This window comes from Mytilus edulis, unplaced genomic scaffold, assembly GCF_963676685.1.
Source record: "Mytilus edulis unplaced genomic scaffold, xbMytEdul2.2 SCAFFOLD_143, whole genome shotgun sequence".
NCBI classification, from domain to species: domain Eukaryota; kingdom Metazoa; phylum Mollusca; class Bivalvia; order Mytilida; family Mytilidae; genus Mytilus; species Mytilus edulis.
The window spans coordinates 25,179-52,290 of record NW_027268482.1 but is presented as its reverse complement, the minus strand read 5'-3'; the positions used below and the strand labels follow the sequence as shown (position 1 = coordinate 52,290).

The following is a 27,112-nucleotide window of genomic DNA, read 5'->3' as shown; positions in this document are numbered from 1 at the left end:
TATGATGGTTTACTTTTACAAATTGTGACTTGGATGGTGAGTTTTGTCATTAGCATTCATACCACACCTCTTATATCTATTAACATCAAAACATGGAGCACACCAGGATGGGATCCCCCTCCACTTTGAAATGCCAGTTAATAGAATAGTTGGATATGGTTATAAATTTTTTCGACCTTCTTCTCTCCTCCTTACTGAAGATTTGTGAGTAATAAATAAAAGGAACTATATGACAATACTTTAGATTTATTTCTGTAATATTTACAGTTGCCATAATGTATAATATTTGACTGCACAAATTTTGTGCATAGATACAATAGTAATGTTTCAACAATTCATATATCTGTAAGGAACATATTTAACAAAAATATCATTTTTTATCATTACAACTATGTTCATATCATGACAGTTTACTGTAGGCTTAGTAATTTGTATGTATACCATACATTATCTTGATAAAAAAAAAAAATTGTAATCATTTTCTATTTTAATAATTAAAACTTTGGCAATTATAAAACTTACAATTACTACTAAATGCAATTAGAAATAAAACTTGTAAAGCAAAATCAAAATTCTATCTAAGATTCTCTTCTTGGTTTGTGAAAATAAAAGGAGTATTCTAAAATGTAAAATAATAAAATATTCAATATTTCAGTACATGTTATAAGTATTTAGCCATTTCATTTTTTTGATATTATTTTATAGAATAAAAACTTTTTTAAATTTGATTTTTGCTATATTTGAAAAGTGAGTAAGTAGGTGCTGGGTGTATATAAGACAACAATCTCATAAAATACTTTAGAAATAATCAATATATAAAAGAACAGTACTTTAATTGCTGTTTTCTTTTATTGCTGAACTTGAGCTGCTGTTTCCAAATAAAATGAGGACCCTCTACTGTGCTTCCCACAAAAAAGTGGTTTTACATAAAATTATCTGTATTAGCAACCATAGAGTTAAAAAATTTACGGAGAATTTCAATTTCTGATTCAATTATATAAATCTGCATTAAGAGCATAAAACAACCTGAAAAGATTTTAACAGCTACTTGCATGAGAATTTTGTTGCTTCTGTGGACACAGATTGATGTCAGCACAAAAGAAGATGACATCACCACACAAGTGTATACTGTTGCCTTCCAAATTTGATTGTTTTATTGAATTGTCTTTTCAATTTACAATTTAAAAAAAAATATTATTTTTCCTCAAAAATCACTTTTTGAGACAAGCAGGACACACAGATAGATTAGAAAAGACCACCCTTTTTTAAAACTTCAAATACAAAATAAATGGCAACTTAAATAATATATACTTTAAATATCTAAATGTTCAAATCTAAAAATCTTCCCCATTTAAAACTATAAGAAAATGTTTTTCTCTGGTCATTCTTGCCCAAGAAAACTGTTACAGAAAAGAACAAAGTCATAACAGAGAGATCATTCAACCTTGCTCTTGAATATTCAAATATATTCAAATCTTGACAATGGCAAGATATAACAAATTAGAAAATGAAATTCAACAAAAAAATGAACACAACTATTTCATAAATGCAAGGAGTTACAGCCCTTTAATAATAAGAGTTATAACCCCTTGATAATACTAGAGTATTGCAGAAAAGCAAATAAAACAAAAAAATAAAATAACTAGAACACAAGCGGTTTTGTTCTTATTAACTATTAAAAGCTGGATATGATGTATACATGGCATGTTTTACTACAGTATATACCCTTTTATTGCTTTTATCTTTAATCAGCAGTATTTAAATTTGTTTTCATAATAAAAATTTTAATGAACACAATATTTCAAGAATGAGACAATTTTAGACTAGTAAAACTTACAAAAAGTCTGCCATTTAAATGTTCTCTAACAAATACTAACATCTAATTGTCTAAAGCAATTGTATAATTAAGAATGTTTTTTACATAATACAAAATGATGGATAATTTACAATTTAATGACATAAGTGGCAGATTCAGAATCTGATACTCCTCGATGATTTCTACGTAATTATTTTTGTAATTTCTCAATAAAATGGAAAATTGCTGAACTTTACTACAAAAAAAGTACAAAAAAGCTTGCTAAGAGAAAAATAAACCATATCATTTTCAGGAATTTTGTGTTAAAAGGTTCAAAATTCTTTTCTTTTTCGAAATATGTGAAAAATGATAGATCATAATTCAGATATAAAAAGAATTTAAAACCATTTACAAAAAGGAGCATATAAAAAACCTTTAATATTTTAATCATTCAAATAATACGCATGAAAAATTCAAAATATGATCATCTATAAAAGTTAATTTAAAAAAGAAGCATTTTAGGACATTTTGATTAATGATTTTCTTATGGAGATCAAAATGTGATTTTCAAACATGCGCTGGATTTAAAAAATATATAACCACTATGCTACTTGTGAAATTCTGTCTAAAAAATAACAATATTTGGGCACTAATAAATGAACACAAGATTGCCTTAAGGCAAACATGAGAAGGGCACCATTGCGTGGAAACTCTGTAAACCTATGGCACTTAGATAAGACACTGTCTGATAATGATATGCATATTCATAAAATTTCCTGGGTGTTTCATAGGCATTTTAACTTGTCATACAGTTGGGAAATATCCGTAAAAAAAAATTAAAGTAGAAATTTGTTCTTATATGCAGTAAAGCAGATCCTCAATTGATCATTTTTTTCCCATTATACTACCAGTTAATTGTAAAAGTCAAATAGAAATTTGTTCTTATATGTAGAAAAGCAGATTCAGATACTAAACAGTTTTTTGATCAAATATCATAAAACAAACAAGTCTATTTAATTTTGGAAATATTTAAAACTATTTTCTATGTTGATATTTTTAGCACTTACTGAACGGTGTAGCCTATTTTCTCCAATTTTAGTTCAAAATCAGGAAAAAATTGATTTTTTTTGTGTATAATTTTATTGGATGGGACATGATTTTATTTGCTACTAACCTTTCATTGAACCAGAACAATAAGAATTTTTACTGATTTATTGCCTGAATTTAATATTTTCATAGAATATAACATTACAAGGCATCTAAAAACATATTAAAAATTGGACGAAGTTTTTACAAAGGCACCAAGGAAAACTATTTGCATCAACTTGAATAAATATCCTTAAAAGCACATTTATTAAAATAAAATATAACAAATATAACAAGTGTGGCCACAATGCCACATACCAATTTACAACAATTGGCCAACCAAAATAAACAAATTATGGCCAAACAAGAAATAGAAATTCTTGCTATTAACTAATCAACAAGTAACATTTTCCAACCTATCAACCTGATTGGTCAAATTTCTGACTTTTCAATCTGATTGGTCAAATGAACTCATTTCCTATATCATGGTCTATAAAATGTACACCTCAAGATCACATGATCAGTAAAAGTCAACAAGCAGATGCTGCTTGAAAAAAAGTCATAAAAATTATCAAGTAAAAACTGGATCTGCACTTTTGAGTCACTCTCCACAAAAACTGTCATGCTGAAGCTAAACATAGCTTTTCCATCGTTCAAAAATCTTTTCTGCTGAAAAGTCATACCATATCACCGCTTTATCACAACATTTCAAACAGCCGAAAATTCTTTGCCAATCAAAACAAAAGTCTGCAATCATGACTGTTTGTTCTCAAACCATCCTATACCTTCCAGCCCCGACAACAAAATGTTTGTGGAACAAACTATAAATAGAATATATTATTCTGCTGCCTCTACAGCTTCAATCACAGATCACGGTTAGTTAAAACCAAGCACTTAACTGACTACTCATCATCCTTGTCAGGCTGAGGCTTGACATCACATGCTTCAAACAGCTCCTCTGGGGTGTATCCCAAGAGACTGTGAAGATCACAAACAAATCTGTACACATAACGCTTGCCGGCGGTTTTGTGTATAATGTTTTTGTCATAATAGTATCTAAGACCCCTGCTTAACTTTTCATAGTTCATTTTGGGTTTGTTTTTACGAATTCCCCATCTTCGTGCAACTTCATCAGGATCGGATAGTTTGAACTCCCATCCATCTCCTGACCAGCTTATGAAATGTTGACATGACTTGTCCGTCAGCTGTTCAAGTAAAAATTGCCACAACTGTATAGGTCCGCTTCCTGTAAATGTAAATACAGATACCTTTAGTATATGCATCTTGCTAAGTATTATAAGAATTCATTGTAGATATATATATGTGTTTGCCTGTTTCTCAAAATTCACCAGCCACAATGACCAAAAGCATTTACAGTGAAGAAATAACCTAGTAGATCAAATATTTATTGTATCAAAATAAATTGTGCAAATCCCTAAAGGGTAGTAAAGGTCTTTAAATACTCCTCTTGTCATGTATGAAACTGAAAATCACATTGATGATTTACTAATTCACTTTGAAATATATTGCAAAAAAAAAAAAAGAAAAAAAAATTATGAAAGGTGATGATTTAAAGTTTGATTTGACAATACCTATGGTTCTATAAGATTTGTGTTGAATAAAAGTTTGTACACATGGTCTAGGAAAACTAACCTGAGTAACCAGCAAGAGCTGCTGCCTGTATCATAGGTTTACTCTCCGTAGTGTACATATCTGTTGGTGACGACTGGATACTACGATATCCACCACTATTACGACTAGACTAGCTCTCATTCAGTTCCTGTTGGATACAGTCGTGCTGAGACCACGGACATTCCTGTTTAATAGTCGGTACCATCTGATATGGTTGTTGGTCATAGTATGGATCTTGTGGAATGAATGGGTCTGAAAGGAAAAGTCACATGTATTATAAAGATATTCAAATTCCCAATTACTTCTGTAACAAATCAAAGTACGAACTTTAAGCCATTCATTTTTTTTTTAACAAAAAGTTTGAAATATTTATAGAAGATAAAATATTGTTACAAAAATATTTCTCTTTTGTTTGTTATAAAACCATTTCTATTGATAAATATTCCCCCCCCCCCTTAGATGTATTGATAAACTTATCTTTTTGAGAAAAAAGTGTATTTAAAATTTAAGATGTTACTGTATATTTCATAAAATTTTTCAATATTGTTAAATTATGGTCATATTTTTATACATGTACTTACTTCGACACATGTTGTCAATAGGTGGTCTGTATTTTTGCTCTGGAATCATAGGATAAAACTCTGTAGGACTGTGGTCATAGTAACTGTTGTTATGGAGACTCTCCACACTTTGGTAATCAGATGTATCTTCATAAGCCTCACTTTCGTTCAAAGCTTTGATAGACTCGCTGATCTGGCCACCATATGAACCTGAAACACAATAATTGAAATGAAACCTTTTGTTTGAAAGTCATTACACACAAACAGGGTGGCTTAAGATTATTATACATTAAAGGGAGATAACTCCTAAAAACTGAGGTCAAGTTCAGATTTTTTTTGGTTTCTTCCTGAAAGGGTATTACTTGCCTTTTTAACTAAAATATTTATCATAATCTCATTTGCATAACTGCAAATTTGGTGAAAAATTTAAGTTTTTTTATTCCACCTTTTCAACCGAAATACTGGAAATAGAACGTCATAGAAGATTACACATGTAGATAATTCATATTTAAGTAAGATATAATTATTTACTTACATTTATTATCCACATATGGTGTTGACTTGTTATCAACATAACCTGAAAATTAATAAACAAATTATTTATTTTATATTCCTTTTATGGTCATAAACCTTGTGTTTAAATTTCAAAGATTTCTATTTACTTATACTAAAGTTATGGTGCGAAAACCAAGAATAATGCTTACTTGGGCCTCTTTTTGGCCTCTAATTCCTAAACTGTTCAGACCTCAACTCCCAAAATCAATCCCAACCTTCCTTTTGTGGTCATAAACCTTGTGTTTAAATTTCATTGATTTCTATTTACTTATACTAAAGTTATTGTGCGAAAACCAAGAATAATGCTTATTTGGGCCCTTTTTTGGCCCCTAATTCCTAAACTGTTTGAACTAAAACTCCCAAAATCAATCCCAACCTTCCTTTTGTGGTTATAAACCTTGTGTTAAAATTTCATAGATTTCTATTCACTTTTACTAAAGTTAGAGTGCGAAAAAGTATTCGGACGACGACGACGACGCAAGACGACGCAGGACGACGACGCAGGACGATGACGACGACGCCAACGTGATAGCAATATACGACGAAAAATTAAAATTTTTGCGGTCGTATAAAAAGCCTGGTAAAATTCATGCAGGTTCCTGATATAGTTGTGGCACCTGAAGTGCTGCATTTGACATTTAAATATCCAGAAATGTGATATTAAGTTGGGCTTTGACAAATGCAGCAATTACTGGTAAAGTGGTCATCTTTGACAAAGTCAGCCCCTAATGATCAACCAGGGCATGAAGGCATCTTTTAAGCTTTCAAAGAGAAGACTTCAATTCTTAGTTTAGTAACTTCCATCAGGGAACCAATCTTACTCCTTTAATCTGCAATTATGTGGAAATATTCTGAAAAGAGTGGAGATGTTCCATGCTGTATCATTAAAATTATTGTATCAGGAAAAAGACATTGATAGGAAAGTGAATTTGCACATTGTTTGATATGACTCTTACAAGTATGTAGTCATGGTATTACATGGAGTGAACCAGGATCCAGTTCATCCTTGGTTGATATTTAAAAGGCATAGACCTAGTTTTGTATTGAATTTCTCTTTAGTTAGTGTTGATGTAGTGTAATTGGGATTTCCAAGTGATTATAAATAATAAGTAAATTTGAACATTCTGATACCATTAGAACCATACATGAAAAAAGCATGATATTGTAAATTATCATTAATTATTTTAAAATTACACAGAACACAAATGGATATAGGGAGGTGAAATTTACAGACTTCTCAAGTCTTGCAAGTGGAAAATATGAACCATTTGTCTTTGCCTTGTCAATGTTATGTGACACCAATCCCACTAAACTTGTCTTTTGCTGTATTTCTGTCAAGTTGTTGTCATTTCAGCAATGTTTTTTAAACATTTTCATCAAGCTGCAGGTTTGGCTAGATATTAAACCAGGTTCAACCCACTATTTTTAATAAAATGTCCTACACCAAGTCAGGAAAATGGCTGTTGTTATCAAATAGTTCAGGTTTTTTGTTGCACTATGGTGTTCTTGTTGTTACCTTGTTTTTCTCTTATAGCTGATGCGAACCCCTCAGTTTAATTCTGTTGCAGGGAACACCGGTATACTATTCTTGCCTTTATTTTCTTACTTTATAAGTACAGATTACAGTCACATGTAGCATTCATACATGTTACTAGACTTGTGTGAATCTGAAAGAACAGGGACATATTCCAAAATAAGAAATTATACCTGATTAAGCCAAAACTATAAAATTCTTGTTTGTTAAATTCAAAGCTGTTAACTTTAAATTTATCAGACTAGTATTTTATGGACATAAAAAACAAGAGTACACACGCTGAAATGTCTTGCCTTCTTTACTAATCATTGATATTAATTTGATAGTCCTAGTAAATATAGAGCTTTATTACAACTTTTACATAAACTTAACATTAACCAAGAAAACTAAACATTGACCAATGAACCATGAAAATGAGACCAAGGTCAGATGAACCATGCCATGCAGGCATGTTCAGCTAACAATTCTTCCATACAACAAATATAGTAGACCTATTGCTTATAGTTTAAGAAAAACAGACCAAAACACAAAAACTTAACACTGAGTGATGAACCGTGAAAATGAGGTCAAGGTCAAATAAAACCTGCACAACTGACATATAGATCATAAAATATTCCCATGCATCAAATATAGTTCACCTATTGCATATTGTATTAGAAAAAAAACAACCTCAAAAACTTAACTGTGACCACTGAACCATGAAAATGAGGTCAAGGTCAGATGACACCTGCCAGCTAGACATGTACACCTTACAATCATTCCATACACCAAATATAGTAGACCTATTGCATACAGTGTAAGAAAAACAGACCAAAACACAAAAACTTAACTATAATCACTGAACCATGAAAATGAGGTCAAGGTCAGATGACACCTGCTAGTTGGACATGTATACCTTACAGTGCTTCCATACACCGAATATACTAGACCTATTGCTTATAGTATATGAGATATGGACTTGACCACCAAAACTTAACCTTGTTCACTGATCCATGAAATGAGGTTGACGTCAAGTGAAAACGTCTGACAGGCATGAGGACCTTGCAAGGTATGCACATACCAAATATAGTTATCCTATTACTTATAATAAGAGAGAATTTAACATTACAAAAAATCTTAACTTTTTTTCAAGTAATCACTGAACCATGAAAATGAGGTAAAGGTCATTGGACATGTGACTGACGGAAACTTCGTAACATGAGGCATCCCTATGTCGAGCTTTCTGCCACAAAAGTTGCAGGCTCGACAAAAACCTGAAACCTTTGGAGTCAAAGAAATATTTAACAAGTTGATGCAAAGACCATATCATTAACACAAGCTTTGAACTTTCTGTGAAGAAATTTCTCTGTTGTAAGTTCTGACTGGTGTGATGTCAACCATTCATGTATACAACCATACTTGCAATGCACAAAATCAGTTTTTTTAATCTTTAAACATTCATTTATGTACACCTGTTCAAGTGTCCTATTCTTGAACTATTCTAAAAACCATGGCATTTCTACTAGAGAACATTGAACTGAAACTAAAAGGAAACTCTGGAAAGATCTTAAATAACTTAAAGGTTTTTTTTCAACAGCAACACATACATGCTTAAATCATGAGTATAGGGCTGGAGTATCTCATAAAGTGATAAAAATTGACAACTTCTATAATTTTTCAGTTTTATCTATAAAAAAAATACATTGTTATATTCAATAAAAAACAAACACAAGAATAACATTTTTTTAAATAACAGATAGATTTTACAAAGTTCAAAATATGAAATAATTCTAAAGCAACTATGCAAGGTGTTTAATCTATAATGCATATCAAATTGGTTCAATTTTCATATTGAAAATATTTTTACTAATTTAGATCATTTATTAGTTTTAGCGCAGAATCATTCTTGGCAAAATATTAGGAATTCAAATCAACCAAATAATATTTAAAGAATACAAAAAGAAGAAATACCCTGAATTTGTGATATGAATTTATGTATTTACAGACAACTGGCATTAAAACACAAATAACTATGTGTATATAATATATTATGACTATGGTACTAAGATGGCCTATATATATTAAGTGTTCAACACAAGGATAAGCTGTATACAGAATTTACCATATTTCAATATAACAAAAATGCTGATGAGAACCTGACTTATTCAAGATTAATTGTCTCAGAAAAAATGTACTGTATAAAAGTTTCATAATCTAAATTTTTGTTATGTAAACCTTTACAGAACAAATAAAGTATTGTTCTTTCTGATAACCTTTCATGTTCAACTAAAGAGATTTCTTCTATTGGAATTGAACAGTACTGTTCAACTTGAATGTTTGTATTCTTTCAATGCATCAAATGAGAAAAAAATGATTGAATTAAGGGATGCAGTATTTAACAGAGAAACTACTTCCTGTTTGATGAAAACTGTATCAAATTATTGACATGATTCTAAGCTCATTTTTATTTATTTTTACAACAGGTAATACACTATTTCATTAAAGGGAATCTACTTTGAAATCAGTTACCCTACTTCACTCAGCATATATACTCTTCAAACTTATCAGTTTCTCTTAACATGGAAAATCTAGAAAATGGCTTGAATGAATCAAAATAGTGTTCTATTCATTTTCTATGTTTTCTATAAAAATATATTGGTAATATCACAGCAAAAAATTGTCAGGAAATCCTTACACTACCAATCAATCATAATATGTACTTTCAGCAGAAATATATAAATAATAGAATATATAAAAATAAAGTTTGATAAAAATTCATTTAGCACTTCAGAGTAAACTAACAAATAGTTGCACCAACACAAAACTTAACTTTGTAATAATATTTACACTCAACCTCATGTAAACAATTAAGAATGCACTACCTTTTATCATATACAGAAAATATTTAGACACGAAAAAATTCAAGTGTCCATTCACGTCATGAGCTGCTTCTGATAGACATTGGCCTTATGCAAATGAGTATCAACACATTTGTTAACTTATTTTGGGTTAAAAACCTTTATTCAAAGTCTTTAACTGTTTGAAAATGGAGTTTTTACAAGAACCCCACAAAATGGACCAAAATTTGTCTTTTATTTCATAATTGAAATTTCCAGTCCTATAAATGTACATGTATACGTGCACTTGCATAAGATCTCGATCTGATGCAGCTCATACAGTGATAACCTAGAAATTTTTGATATTCCTGATAAATCTCTGCCTGTAACATTCAGTCAAACAAACGCAGTCTTAAACAGATGTTATTACAGAACAGTCTATATGTTTTTAATCAGATCTTCCATCCTACAATTACTACACAAATATATCACTTCTATTAAATTATCTATAAATTATAATCACAATATATAATGTCTTAGAAATACATTACAAATGCTTATAACACACAACTCTTAAATACGTTACATGTGTACAATGGAGTGTCACAGGAACAGAATACAAATTAATTTTGATGCTTTTGATACCAAATTGCAGTTACGGTATATGGAATTATATGCCATGTCAAAGGAGAAGGTCCGGTAAGACACCTTTTTGGCCCCAAAATAAAGCAGTTTTACAAAATTGTTAAAATGTAAACTTTTAGTTATTTTTTAGACAGTAGAATGCTTCTGCTACATAAATATGAGCTGTTTTTGACAATACATGGCACATATATCGGGTACTAGCACCATAAAGTCATGCTAAATCACTGAAATCTTCACAATTCTAGCATTTTAGTATAATTTTAGACGGTTTTCGTGTAAAACGAAAGTGGCCGCATTCGTGTTCATCCTTAATATTAAAATGTAAGTTGTATTTGATGATAATACATAACATATATAAAGGTTGAGGATGAACACAGATGCGGCCAATTTCATTTTTGACAAAAACCATCTGAAAAGTGACATTTTTCGGCATATTTGGTAGATTTTTCATATTTGAGCTTGAATCGGATTGTTTTTAATGACAAAATCAGTAAAAATCTTTCACATAAACTAATAGAAAAAAATAAAATAGACACTTAAGTGTTTAAAAAGTGGTCAAAATCTTTCGTCAGATGAACCTGAAATTTGAGGCCAAAATCGGTCCTTACCTCCTTTTTCAATCATAGTTTTTGAAAAAGTCTTCCACTTATATCATATAAATTTTCTACCAGGGGGATCCAACTTAAGTTATCACAGATTTTGTTTAAATGTTTTCAATAGATGTCATGGTCTTAAAGAAAAAGACTGCATGCATGTATCTTTTATTGCGAATGAAAAATAACTTTGAATGAGTTAGTGTTTACCTGGCCACTTTTTTTGCCAATTTAATTATTCCATTGAATAAATACAATATTTGGTTTTCTATAAAGTTCATTTAAAGGAAACTTTATATTTTTCCGAACCAATCATTTACTGAAAAATTTGGCTGTACACAAAAAAATAATAAATTAAAAATATTTTTTTTTTATCAAAATTGACCACAATGATGTAGAACAGTCAAACTTTGGTTACAGTCATTTTGAATCTAGCGCAATGTAGAATGCACTGAAGTACTGACAAGGAGTACAAAAATCTTACTCATACTTTTCTAACAGAAGATGGTCTGTTTATCAATTAGAGGTAGAGGTAAATGTCTGCTTATCTTTTCAAAGTTTGTCTGTTTCTTTCTTTTTTCTTAAATAAAATTTTTACGTATTATGCAATTATTCATTTATCAAAAGGTTTTAAAATACGGAAAAAATTACTTCCAAAGGTACTTTTGCTGGTCTTTTTCTATTTCTGGGAACAAGTTTTCTATTCCATACAATTTAAGCATTGGTCACAGATTTGTTTTATTGGGAAGCACAGAGGCTGATTTTTTTTTCTCAACAAGATTAAGGAAGACTATCAACAAACACATATCTACATAAAAATCTACATATCACACAAGTCAGCACTACAAGTATTCTACATTTGTACAAAACAACAAAACAAGACTTCTCAACATGATAAACAACAGTAAGGATATAGTTGTTTTAATGGCACATTAATATCATGCAGACATGGATCTCCTTTAACGGACCTTGTTATCAGAAGGTCTATAGGTTAGCCAAATCGTAATAAGAAGGTCCATAGATTAGCCAATTGAATCAGAAGATCCATAGGTTACCTGATAAAAATCATGATACTACTATTGGTAATAGTTTTTTCAGTACTAACTCTTTCATTTGTAATTTTCGAAGAAACTAAGTTATCACCACAATCCAAACATTCACAACAAATCCAATTCCTAGTAGAAGGAATGATACTGATTCCCTCAATGGTTTATGAGACAATGTTAGCAGCTTTGGCCATTCCATAGAATACTGTTGTCTTGTCCTTTAATAGACTGTCTGGTGAGTCATATTCCTTTATCAAACCTTGGTCTAGTACCATTACTCTGAAAACAAATACATAGATAAATTTAATACAAGTCTAGAAATAGATAATTATAAAATTAGAGAAGAGTAGGTGATGTTTTTATTGTTGCAAAAGGATAGGTTTTACAAACAAACAAAAAAAAGCAGTATCATTTGTATGCAATATTTTCTGAAACCACAATAATTAATCTTGCATTCTTGTCCATAAGGCAACAATCCAAATAATAAAATATGAGCAAAAATATATGAATTGACAATATTTAATAGTTTTTTCCTACATATCAAAATGAAGGATAACAAAAGTAAAAGGGGAAAATTGAAAAATAGAATTTGTTTCATATATTATCAGAAATGAATACAAAGTTTTAGCATAGCATAAACATTGCACAAATACTTTATATTTTAATAACCATGTTCACAACTGTAATATTGTTTTATTTTTAATAATAAATTCATATCAATCAATTCAAGATGTGCTATAGGTCTTGAAATCACACCATTTATTGGACTATTTCAAAAATATTTGAATGATGGAGATAGATTACCACATGCCATTTCCTTGTTGATCCAATTATTTTTATTTTTAACAAATTATATATCTATTAAAGTGTAATTCATTTACACAATTTATTTCAGTAATAAACACAATTAAAACAATTATTCACTCATTTATCAAAATTACTTCACACAAATATGTTTTATACTTACAAAGGGGCAGAAAAGGTTTGCTATCATACCATATATAAGAAAATATTTCAAAAATATTTGAATGATGGATAAATGATCACATGCCATTTCCTTGTTGATCCAATTATTTTTATTTTCAACAAATTATATATTAATTAAAGCCTAATTCATTTACACAATTTATTTAGGTAATAAACACAATTAAAACAATTATTCACTGATTTATCAAAATTACTTCACACAAATATGTTATTTACTTTTAAAGTGACAGAAAATATGTGAAATATCGATCTACATAAATCAACTAATGGCGCAGAAAACGTATAATGAGAACTGGTAGAATGATGTACGATTTATTTGACACCAAAACCTCATTTACTGAGAAAAACAAAAAAGAGTGATGTATCCTATTCTCACTTGATTCTATTTTTCAATGGATAAGTTGAGTGTTTAAAATTGATTATAATTAGGAAACAGAGCCTTTGGAACCAAATCCAAGTTTAAAACTGTCTAGTATCCAAGAATGGAGCCCCTTATTTAATTTACTATATTTTTAATTGGACATTGTACCAATATGGAAATCAAGTTAAAGGAAAACTTTGCAAAAAATCAAAAATTGATATTATATAGATATAGGAAGATGTGGTGTGAGTGCCAATGAGACAACTCTCCATCCAAATAACAATATGTCCAATGTCCATTCTGTATAAAAATACTCAACTTCATAAATATTAAAGTTTTATTCTGCTAGATAAGAGATTACCATCGATTTTAAATTTAGAGTATCAATCCTCTGCGTGCCGTCATTTTGAGATCTTGTCCGATTAGAAACCACGATATATGTCTATAAACCACAAAGGACCAAAATGACAGTAACCTAATGTAGTCGTAATTGCGTGTCGATATCTTGTCAATCGTATGGTTATTTTACCCGACTAACTAACTTAATACAGAAAATGTTATTATTTTTTTAAATAACCGTGGTCTGTCGTTTTTAAACTGTTTATATGGGAATTAGTTCCAAGCTTTGGTTCATTGAAGTTATAGACATAGTAAAATCACAGATTTATATTTCAATTAGATTGTTCTCGAACAAAGGAAGAAATTCGTCAACATTGTATAATGTGTAATAATGAGAACATGGTTCTGAAAGTACTTTAAGCCAAATTTCCTGTTCCGACATGCATGTAATATATATCATATGCCACTGGACGTACACTAATTATCCCAAAGGAATGTGAATATTTTCCAGGAAAACTATTGAGTATCAATGTTTCAAATTAATTTCAGGATTTATTTTCTTTCGTGTTATTCAATAACAGAAATTTAAAGAACAAACTGCTTGTCCGCTTTAGGGGTATTAATTACGTCATTAAATGAATAATAGATTACAATAATTAGTCATAAATGCGTAAAGATTTAAAAACAAAAGTATTTTCTCTTTATTCGTACATATTCTATTCCGCTTTGGTAGAGTTATCTTCTGATAGTTAACGATATTAATTAATACATGGCTTTCAAAAGTCTAACTTCAAGTGTTCTCGTACATTTTTTTGCCTAATAAGGACAATCAAAATGCTTTGGTTAAGCTATTTCTAATTTCCCCTTTTTAATGAGACATAAATAAAGGACAAGAGGTGTATATCATTTCATTCTGACACATGAATTTAATTTCCCAACTTTAACCGAAAATTGTTTATTTCTTAGTAAATTAACTAATTTGAATTCAAATAAATAATAGCACCAAATATAATTAAATAATTCCACGGAGACCTATTTTTATTTGTCACGAAATTTAATATGTATTTTAAATGCGTGTATTAAATGGTGCCTCTTGTTTTATAATCCAATGATCTGAATAGACAGTCACACCTGGTAAGGTGTGCCCTAGGGGCCTACTTAAATACCGAAGTGCAAATAACATTTTACCTTTTAACTCCACGAGTATTGCCATAGAACCATGAAAACACACATCAAATAAACCTAGTCATAGCTGAGATAGTTAAAGGTCAATACGAGTACACCAAAATATTGTCTTTACAGATTAATGTACTTTAATTTTTTTCACCTTATCAGTCCGAAAAATCATTATCTAAAAAAAATATATAACTTTTTGTGTTGTCTAAAAAAATAAATCGAATATATACGTTTAACATAGAAAATTTATCTCATGAATGTGTACAACTGCGCGTCTGCGTTTTATTTTCTTATTATTGGATGGTTATTAGATATAGCATTAGTCATAGGCGCACTTACGATTACGTTAAAATATGATTAAAAACCAAGACTTTTAATGATTGTATTTTTTAATCCCGGCATGCAAAAAACCAGGAGAAAACGTCACGACTTACAGGAAGTAGCTAATATTTTTTCATTAAATATTGAATTTCTCCTTTATTAATGCACATATAGCGATAAAACTTTGTGAATATATATATTATGTCATTATGTCAGAACATATTTAAATCATAAGTTAAAAATCGTGAATTTTCCATTTGAGGTTCTTAAAAGTGAAGTATGTTCAAATATTTGAGATTTTGTGCGATTCCTAAATGTATACGGTGAATGATTGTCAGAGGAAATGGACCATATTTCATTTTTTATTGTAACTCTGAAGTGAATAGAATAAACCTTTTAATACTCAAAACAGAAAACCTCTATTAAATGAATTAATAAACAAAGTCATGATGTATTTTCAGTCTGCTAAGACATGTCGACCTATTTGGCTCCTACTCTGTAAAGACATGTGCATAAATACAAAAATAATCAAGAGTGTGCATAAATACAAAAATAATCAAGAGTCAATCAGAAATTGTAGGTCAAATTAATCAAATTTAAATACTGACTTATGTTAATACCAAAGATGTGATTGAATGCTTTACACTGTAACCAAATGTGTGTCAAAATTCTTTCTTGTATTAATACTTGTAATAGCTTCAACTTGTACCACAACCTTTAAAACATTTCATGAGAATGTTTCCTGCATAAATTATAAATTAAAGTCCACCAGTTTGTATACTGGCCTCTACTAGCCTTTTTTATTATGCAAGATGAAATGGGGGGGGGGGGGGGGGTGGAGGGGTCCTGATCCTGAAATCCCAGCTTAAAAACATGAAATCCTGAGGTCATGAATTTCAAGAAAAGTAAATCCTGACATCCTGAAATTTGAAAAAAAGATTTCTGGATCCCAAAAGGATCAATCTTGAAATCCTGAGCTTAAAAACATCCTATTCTGGAGTCCAGATAGAGGTCCATCCCCCTCTAAGAAAAGTAGTGACTTTTATTTGTAACAGCTTCTATATCAATATTGAAAAGAACTTAATATAGATGAACCGATAACATAAAAACAACAAAGAACAACCCCTTATATCCAATAAGCCTGAAAAGTTCATTATAAAGGGCAGGTGCTACAATTTAAGAACATTCATGGACAAATAAAACTTAATTATTAGCATATATGTCTCTTTAGAAATAATTATACATCTCTTTTGGACTTGAAAGGCTACTTGGATTAATGTATACGTATAAAACAGATTTCAAAACCCTTGGAATGCATTAATTGAGAAAAAGACATTAGATACTAACACTACTTTAACCACCAAGGCAGCAATCATCTTAACAATTTGTAAACAACGTAATTTGTCTTTATTGTCTATAATCAATCAAAATAAAAGTCGAAGATAAAAATAAATTACTTAATGACCGACAAAAAAATGTTTAAATGTTTTACTGTTTGTTTTGATTCCAATCTTTCCTTTGAAGCAAGAAATTAAGAAATTAACCCCCCCCCTAAAAAAAATGATCATGTAAAATAATCAATCTGTGGAGTGACTATAAAGAATGAGTACCTAGTACCTAGTAAACTGATGCCCCATCAGCATTATAATTTTTTATGTTCAGTGGACCGTGAAAATGGGTTAAAAGGTCTAATTTGGCATTAAAATTATAAAGATCATATCATAAGGAACATGTTACTACCTGTAAGTTTCAAGTTGATTGGACTTCAACTTCATCAAAAATTACCTCGACCAAAAACTTTCACCTAAAGAGGGAGGGACAGACGAACGAACGAAATGCTAGTTGGCTTAATGAATATGTATAAAAGTGATTTCAAAACCCTTGGAATGCATCTTTCTGAAATATGCTGAATTAAAGTTATGATGATGAGTAGGACATAGAGCTAAATGGACACTTATTCTTGTTTGTACCTGTCAAAGGATTTGACTAGTCATTGGATACTACCAGTACTTTAACAACCAAGGCAGAAATTATCCTATTAATTTATAAACTACATAATTTGTCTTTATTGTCCAAAATCAATCAAAATAAAAGTCTAAGATGGAAATAAAAAATTTAACGACCAACAAAAAAATTTGTTTAAATGTTTTACTTATTGTTTACATTTTAATCTTTCTTTGAAGCAAGAAATTAAGGAAGTTTAACCCCAACCCCCCAAAAAAAATAATGACCAGGTAAAATAATTATTCTGCAGAGTGACTATAAAGAATTTCCATGGACTGACAAAAAAAATAGTTTAAATGTTTTACTTTTTGTTTTCATTCTTACTATCCTTTGAAGCAAGAAATTAAGGAATTAATCAAAAATTAGAAAAAATCCCCCCCCCCCCCCCCTAAAAGACAATGACCATGTAAAATAATTAATCTGTGGAGTGACAATAGAGAATTTCCATGTACACCTATAAATCACCACTTATGTACATTGTTGACACCTGGTCTGTGACGGAACATGTAGATTATTGAGATGTAAACAAATAATGTCAATAACAATCTGTCATATTGTGGTTCGGAAATGACTCATGTAGTTGTCATGTTACTATGTATTATATTAATTATAACATCTTAATAAGGAAAATTGAATAAAAATAGGACTCACACATGATATCTATTTTTAGTCTCTACAGGGTGTTGAAACAGCATAACAATTGTTATGAAAAATTAAAATTAAAGTTTGATGAATAAACCAGGTTCATATTTTCTATTTTTCAATTTTTTTTCAAAGTCATTCAGTTTGAAAATTAAATAAGAAACAAAATCTATCTTTTCTTACTGCTCATAAAACTCTTTAAATCTTAGTCAAATGAATATTGATTTAGATCTTCATTTAAATTGTTGTTAAAAAGGGTGAGAGGACAACATTGGAAATTGACAGTGCTATGGCAAAAATGAAAGGCCATGAAAATACAAAACTACATAGAATACTAAAGTCTACAACATAAACCTGGACAAACAAGAATGTGTCCATAGTACATGGATGCCCCACTCGCACTATCATTTTCTATGTTCAGTGGACCGTGAAAATTGGGGTTAAACCTTTAATTTGGAATTAAAATTAGAAAAATCATATCATAGGGAACATGTGTACCAAGTTTCAAGTTGATGTAACTTTAACTTCATCAAAAACTACCTTGACCAAAAACTTTAACCTGAACTTCGCACTATCATTTTCTATGTTCAGTGGACCACGAAATTTGGGTCAAAACTATAATTTGGCATTAAAATTAGAAAGATCATATCATGGGGAACATGTATACTAAGTTTCAAAATAATTGGATTTCAACTTCTTCAAAAACTACCTTGACCAAAAACTTTAACCTGAAGCAAACGGACGCACAGACGGACAAACGAACGAATGAATGGAGGCACAGACCAGAAAACATAATGCCCCTCTACTATCGTAGGTGGGGCATAAAAACTTAGGGTGGTCTCAGTTGCTTCAAAAGGGAAAACAGCTCCTGCTCCATGAGCTACTTCCATTGTATTGCACATAGTAAGCACAAATCGGGTCAAAATGTAAATTGACCAACTATGGATTCATTAATATTCATCGGATACCAATTTTTGTAGACTTCGTAAGTACAGGGAAACCACCATTTTAATGTTCGATGAATTACAGAATTTTCTAAAGGAATGTATGCAGACTTTGCCAAAACAACAAAAATAAATATCCACTAAAATTGGTACCCACAAAAAAATAAATGTCTCCACATTAACTATTTTACTTCTATGATAATCAACTTACTTGTCATAATCTAGAATAGTATTGAGACGATGTGCTATAGTTAATATTGTACAGTCTTTAAATTCTTCTCTGATTGTTTTCTGTATTAACTCATCTGTTTCCATGTCGACAGCAGCAGTAGCCTCATCCAAAACTAAAATCTTTGTTTTACGTAACAATGTCCTCGCTAAACAAATAAGTTGTCTTTGACCAACACTAAAAGCAAATAAGCAAAAAAGACCTTAATTAAATAAACATGTAATTTATTTTTAAAATTAAATTTCATTGGAGTAAGACCATTTTTCTTTTCATACCTGCTGAAATCATATCAATATCTGATCTACATGAAGTTAGCTTTTCAATTTGTCTTGTTATATTTTTACATACTGAAAATGCATGGTTGTTGCATTTGAGAAAATATGTAAACAAGTATCAAAATAGATACAAATTCAAGTTTCTTTGTCAGGTACAAACAAGAATATGTCCATTGGACATCATGTTGGATTTGTCTTACACTGCATCAATTTCAAAACGATAATTTATCATCTCTTAGAGAGTTCACATCAAAATGAATATATGTACTAACATTCAAGATGATGTGACCATGACTTATTTTATGGTAAACTAACAAAGTTGACGGGCTACTTTACGGTTCCCACTTTTAACCAAAACTTTAATCTCATACGGAATAAAGAAACAAACTAACAGACAAACCAGAACACAATTTGATCACTTCTATCATAGGTCTGGCGTTATAATAAGTACTTCAAAACAGTAATTGTTCTGTTTAGCAAATGAAATTGGGATTCACTTAAGATTAAGCTGCCTCTGCATAAGTTGACTCAATTGACAGTATCAGAGAAAATCATATCACAGTGAACATTAAATACCATTTCATTATGGGATTTTATTAATTTTTTGTCAAAATCATAGCTGGAAATATTATTCCTCCCTGTCTAGGCCATGTAACATAACACATAATGCTAAGGTATCACTTTAAAGATGACCAAGGTATAAGCTACAGAGTATAAATTACATCTTAGTCAAACGCACCTTAAGTTTCCTCCTCCTTCTCCACATTCATGACTCAGTCTCTCTGGTAACTCAGATACAAATTTCTTCAAATGAGCATGCTCCAAGGACGTCCATATTTGGCTATCAGTATACTGATCAAAGGGGTCAAGGTTCATTCTCAGTGAACCAGAAAATAACACAGGATCCTGTAAAAACATATGGTTTGTTTAAAACAAATTCAAGGCATACAAATGATCTTCTATTTTCATATAATCAAAGTGCTTAGACTCATTGAATGGTAAATTTATCACTGGGAAGTAAAAATTAAATATTGAATTGTTTAAAGGTGTCTTTGTAGTTGATTCAACTACAGTTCTGGACAAAGGAAGATAACTCCATTTGTTTAAGATAACGTTGATATTTTAAGACCATATATTAGATTCCTGCACCTTGCACAAGTTATGTAATTTTCTGAATATGTATAACATCATTTTGTAACTTGAATATCTGGGGATATGTTTAATTGATATAATTCTGGAACTGTTGTTGGATAGGATGTAAATAATAATCAATGATCAATGCACTATATTTCATGTATCTCAAAAGTAGTGATGAACCTTGGAAGACTTAGAAACCAAGTTAGTATCATAGTGTTTTGATTCTTAACCCAAAAATTTTCATTGAAAGGCATCTGTGTAATAAAGTTAAAACATATTGCAACTTTATTTTACTTTTTAATCTTTATTTTACATATTGAAAATTATCTTAACTTTATCAGGAGCAAGTTAAGTCTCTTTAATGTAAATGAAAAATAAATGAGTTTTGTTTGTAAATGAAGTGATAATTGTATTTTAATACTATACCTGAGGTAAAATGGTAAGCTTGCTACGTAGATCATGAAGACCCATATCTGATATTCCCTGTCCATCAATTACAATACTACATACCTGAGGTAGGATGGTAAGCTTGCTACGTAGATCATGAAGACCCATATCTGATATCCTCTGTCCATCAATAACAATACTACATACCTGAGGTAGGATGGTAAGCTTGCTACGTAGATCATGAAGACCCATATCTGATATCCTCTGTCCATCAATAACAATACTACATACTTGAGGTAGGATGGTAAGCTTGCTACGTAGATCATGAAGACCCATATCTGATATCCTCTGTCCATCAATAACAATACTACATACCTGAGGTAGGATGGTAAGCTTGCTACGTAGATCATGAAGACCCATATCTGATATTCTCTGTCCATCAATTACAATACTACATACCTGAGGTAGGATGGTAAGCTTGCTACGTAGATCATGAAGACCCATATCTGATATCCTCTGTCCATCAATAACAATACTACATACCTGAGGTAGGATGGTAAGCTTGCTACGTAGATCATGAAGACCCATATCTGATATCCTCTGTCCATCAATAACAATACTACATACCTGAGGTAGGATGGTAAGCTTGCTACGTAGATCATGAAGACCCATATCTGATATCCTCTGTCCATCAATAACAATACTACATACCTGAGGTAGGATGGTAAGCTTGCTACGTAGATCATGAAGACCCATATCTGATATTCTCTGTCCATCAATAACAATACTACCATCAGAAGCTTCTATAAGTCTGAACAATGCCATCATCAAGGAAGATTTACCTGCCCCTGTTCTCCCCACTATTCCAACCTAAAAACATAAATATATCAAAAATATATAATGCAACATAGCTTAATTGGATTCCAATAGTAATTCAAATTTTCTATAAAAAGAACTTTTTGTATATAAATGGGCTAAAATTTTCTTGTATCATTACAATTTTTTTTTTAATTCTTCAATTTCATATTGTTATCTTAGCAATGTAAGCAGTTGAATTACAGATTCTCACCATAATATTTCTTAAGTCAAAATTTTAATCTTTCAAGAAAGGCAAGAAATTTTATAGCTAAATTTGTAGATCTCATATTACAAGTATTTTTTTTTCTCATAGATATAGAATAGTTACCTTTTCTCCTCCTAGGATTTGACATGATATACCCCTGATAACTAGGTCCAATCCTTCTCTGTATCTAGTTTTATAATCTATGAAGTTACAGGCTCCAGTGTTTGGCCAATCATGTGGTGGTCTCCTGAAGGGTCTGATCCATTCAGCCTATAACAAAAAAATTGTAAATTAAAATATAACTTGATGGACGAACACAGTTTTACCCTTCTAACTGGAAGTAAGGCACAGTACAAGAATATAATACTGCTGTAATTAAATCAAGCATGAGTCAATTTTTCAAGAGTAGTTAAAAGGTTTATACAACCTGTAAAATTAAAAAGAAACTTCATGGATATATTCTTAAAAGAAAAGTGTTCTAATATGTTGACTTAAAGTTTATCAAAAATCACATTGAACAGACCATTGACAAGCATGGTCCAGACTTGGTACATACATTGTAAGTAAAATATTTTTAGATTATCCCTAAACTCCAAACAAATTTTGTTTGTCATTTTAAAGACTTCAATATGCATTTTCATACAACTATTTCATCATAAAACTTTCGTCAACTATAAATCTGTTATTTTTACTTTTTTTTTAAATTATGCATATAATGTTTTAAAATCTAAATCTTAAAAATAGAACAAAATGAAATAAATGAAGAATCATGGACACAGATGATGCCACAGCTTGCATATAATGTTATAAAGGGACATAACTTACAAATGGTGAAAGAGAAACCACCCAAATTTGTACTTGATCTGTGTTTTGAGGTAATAAGTATTGTGTAAAAGTTTCATAACATTTAGTTAAAGCAAACTAAAGTTAGAGAGGGGAAACCAACTTTGGGATGTATTTAAGTATTTTACAAGGGTAACACTTAATGTCGGGAAAAAAGGGGTTGCTTAACAAATAGCAAAAACAAAACAAAACACAAAATACAATATCCCTACCTCTGTTTCTACTTCAGCATATTCTTTAAGTCTTTCTACAGATACAACATTGGTTTCTAGATCACTGGAATTCCTCACTAACGAGTTTAATGCACTTGTTACCTGTAATCAGTTAGGATTCATATGACAATGTAGGTACCAATTTCATGGATAGAGAACACAAACATTTGATGTCAAGTACATGGATTTCACAAAGTCATGTGTGTGTGTGCTTTAAGGAAATCATAATTTCATATTTCATGATCACATGAAAAGATTTCTTTTAACTTTTTGAAAGGTTGTCATAGTATAGTCAAACAACATTCATTTTATCTGGATAGACACATATGAACTCTTTAAAACATTCAAATTAAATATTTTAATTTACATATTTTGATCAATCATCCTCATATGAATAGAGATTATTTATCAAAAACAAAAAAAAATATTTAAAATTATTTACTATTTTTATGTCCCAAAATATTATACCAAACTGAGTACATAAGTTATATATAATATAAAAAAACAAGAATGTGTCCACAGTACACAGATGCCCCACTCGCACTATCATTTTCTATGTTTAGTGGACCGTGAAATTGGAATAAATTCTCTAATTTGGCATTAAAATTAGAAAGATCATATCATAGGGCACATGTATACTAAGTTTCAAGTTGATTGGACTTCAACTTCATCAAAAAGTACCTTGACCAAAAACTTTAACCTGAAGCGGGACAGACGGTCGAATGAATGGACGGACGAACGAACGGACGGACGAACGAACGGACGGACGAACGTACAGACGGACAGACAGACAGACAGACGAACGGACACACAGACCAGAAAACATAATGCCCCTCTACTATCGTAGGTGGGGCATAAAAATAGAATGATGGTAAACAATTGTCACAAAGCAAATATAATTAGTGGTTGATGTTTTAAGTTTACACTCAAAACTTAAACAAGCATTCAGTGATTTCTTGCAACTGGACTGACTGGTATATATAATTTCTTACCAGAACATTTTTTTAAATATTGAAATTAAATATTTCTTAGATGAAATAGCTTGCTCAAATTCTCCAATACTTAAATGCTACATCCTATTGTCATAATATATGCCATTGTCATTAATTTGGATGTCATAAAATATTTTAAAAAATTGCCAGTTGCAAAAAAAAACAGTCAATACTTCTTTGATTTTAGCAGCGAGTGAACATTCTCTATAAAGTTTACCTGTAAAGCATATGACACGGACAAACCAACCAATCCTCCTGAGATATTTGAAACAACCGCAAACAAGGCGGCTGAAAATACGATTAAGTTTCCTATGAACTCTAATCTCCAACCTAACCATCTGAAAAACAGAATATCAAAATTTAAAGTAATTTTGATTTTTCAAAAACCAATTAAACCCATATCTCTGTTATATACAAAATGTTTTTTTATTCATTTTTATGCATATGTTGCTTAATTCTTAATATTCTATTACTAATACTTCTAACATTACAAGAATGACAAAGTTGAAGCACTAAGCATTCAAAGTAAAGGAAAACAAGGAACAAACTGGAAATAATCAAAATTAAGATAAAATTTATCCAATGTTTAACACCCAGTTAAATAATTTTTCACATTTAAGCTGTGACATCAGAAACTACCAAAAGAACAAGAATTTTCCAATCATTGGAGTGCAACTCACAAATTTGTGAACTCAAAAGTATGTCATTCCTTAAAATTTCAATATTTTGCATTGATAATTGGCAGTATTTACAAAGAGTAATTAAAAGTTTTTTTCATCTGTCATATTGTTAATCCATAACCTCCCTCAGTTTTCTGCAGATATCTACTTGTCAAGCTTTAAAGTCCAGTTGTCGTTCCTCGGCATCAGGTCAAGATGTTTTTATTTTGTACTCATCTAAGATTGATTTGGCTATTTTTAGATCCATTTTGGTCATACAGATCTTTGACTGTTTCAGTTTTTATCTTTCAGATATTTGGCTTTGAGAGTTCTTGATTGAGGTAAATCCAGGAAAGAGTTTTGGACGTATGAAATTTAAAACATGCTGTTTTTATTTTTTCTCTATTTGCAATTTCAGACCCTTAAAGTTCAAATACTTGGCTACTTTCTATAGAGAATAATACATGGCAAAATCCGTATCATATGCCGTATCATCCCGAGATACCAATATCAGCCAGAGGGCATTTAGGCCCGAGGGATGATATTGGTCGAGGGTGATACGGCATGTGATACGGATTTTGCAATGTATTATTCTGTTTATCATATATTTTTTAAAACCAAATTAAACCGTACAAAAATGCATTTGTGCAGAAACAAACTTCACGAAAATTATGACCAAATAAACAATAAAACTTCAGATATTTCTACATCTTATTGTACTATTTTATATAAAAATCGCTCACATTACTGGGTAATAATTATTTGGAAAAAAATCGATTTAAGTTGAAATGATGGGACGTTTTATTTTTTTAATAGAAATCATTTTTTTCCCTAAGCCTGAAAATGCAGCAACTGGACATCATAGGTCAAACGTTGACGTCATTCTAATTATGACGTCACGCCAGGTATGTGATACGGATTTTGTTATGCGATACGGGTTTAGCTATGTGATACGGGGTATGCGATACAGGGTAGGTGATACAGACTGGAAAAAAGAACCTTTATTAGATATACAAAATTGCTGTATGTTGTACTAAACATATGATAAATCATGTTATCATATGTGATAAATCTTACATTTTGCCTAAATTGGTTTATTTCTACCAAGGAAGAGAAATATTTACCTGTTAGATGCTATTTTAGTAAAGTAGAAGCTGATATTTTTGTCGACTCTGTCTAGGGACTCCTGTATAAATCTAGGCTGCTCTTTGTAGGCCCTCAGTGTTGAGGCTCCATTAATAGTCTCACTAAAGTGATTAAAAATTGGAGACTTTGTTGTGGACTCTAACCTTTGTAACTGTCTAGAGGTAGGTATATAAAATTTCTGTAAATAAAAAATTTGAAAAAGATTGGTCATTCAAATATTATGAAGGATGTTGTGGTTTGTTGGTCTTTTAATGCCAAGATTTCCCGCATGTTGTTTATCAATCCCATTAAATTAAGATATCTAAAATTACCTTTTAATATTCTATCTGTCTACATATCAATCTATCTTTTTTTCAATCAATATTATAAATATCCAGAACAAAGCAATTCGTTATTTTCTTGGCGTCCATAAATTTGCACCGACATTGGCAATAAACGGTGAAGTTGGTTGGATGAACTCAAAGGAACGACGATGGTGCAATATGATAAGGTATTGGAACAAACTTTTATCAATGGACGACACTCGTATATGTAAACGCGTCTTCAATTGGGACTACGAAAAATGCATGAACAATTGGTCATCCGAAGTGAAAAACATTATGTCAGTTATAGGACTAGAGAGCAATTTTATTACAAAAAACACATGCGATTCACTGATGTGTAAAACATTGCTCAAAGATAAATGCTGCGCAGATTGGCAGAAAGGTTTAATAAACTTTCCGAAACTACGAACATACAGGCTCATAAAATCTGAATACTGCCGTGAACAATACATTGAACTTAATCTTAACCGTACTGAAAGATCCATATTAGTGCAACTCAGGTGTGGCATTCTTCCTCTCAGGTTAGAAACTGGTCGTTTTGTAGGTGAAGACGAATGTGACCGTTTGTGTAAAATGTGTAGCGATAACTGTGTGGAAAACGAATTTCATTTCCTTATAAACTGTAACTTTTATAACAATCTGCGACTGCAACATTTCTCACAAATAGACAATTTATGTATACTATCAAATGAAGAACAGTTTAAATATTTACTATGTCAACATCCGAGAAAAACTGCTAAATTTCTATTGCAAGCTTTCAGTAAGAGAAAAAACTTTTTATATGAAAATTTTCGATAACATTTTATTTAT

At 30.7% G+C, this 27,112-nt stretch overlaps 2 protein-coding genes across 4 annotated transcripts in view; both read right to left on the bottom strand.

The window, feature by feature from the left end:
* Nucleotides 1–230: 230 nt before the first annotated feature.
* LOC139507577 (transforming protein p54/c-ets-1-like) lies at nucleotides 231–11,247 on the bottom strand. Its single transcript, XM_071295799.1, is given in 5 exon segments — nucleotides 231–4,127; nucleotides 4,535–4,765; nucleotides 5,095–5,283; nucleotides 5,609–5,650; nucleotides 11,232–11,247. Coding segments are annotated over 5 exon segments (822 nt in total). The 3' UTR covers nucleotides 231–3,783.
* Nucleotides 8,825–27,112, bottom strand: part of LOC139507578 (multidrug resistance-associated protein 1-like) — a 39,309-nt gene continuing 21,021 nt past the window's right edge. For 2 of the 3 annotated variants that reach the window (XM_071295800.1, XM_071295801.1), the window contains 8 exons: nucleotides 25,958–26,157; nucleotides 24,392–24,512; nucleotides 23,183–23,284; nucleotides 22,251–22,397; nucleotides 21,776–21,934; nucleotides 20,280–20,446; nucleotides 19,248–19,442; nucleotides 8,825–12,541 (listed from right to left, as the gene is read on the bottom strand). In XM_071295800.1, coding sequence (XP_071151901.1) covers nucleotides 12,427–12,541; nucleotides 19,248–19,442; nucleotides 20,280–20,446; nucleotides 21,776–21,934; nucleotides 22,251–22,397; nucleotides 23,183–23,284; nucleotides 24,392–24,512; nucleotides 25,958–26,157 — 1,206 coding nt within the window. In that variant the 3' untranslated portion in view covers nucleotides 8,825–12,426. The remainder of the gene's footprint in view (nucleotides 12,542–19,247; nucleotides 19,443–20,279; nucleotides 20,447–21,775; nucleotides 21,935–22,250; nucleotides 22,398–23,182; nucleotides 23,285–24,391; nucleotides 24,513–25,957; nucleotides 26,158–27,112) is intronic. The other variant, XM_071295802.1, reaches the window with a different exon arrangement.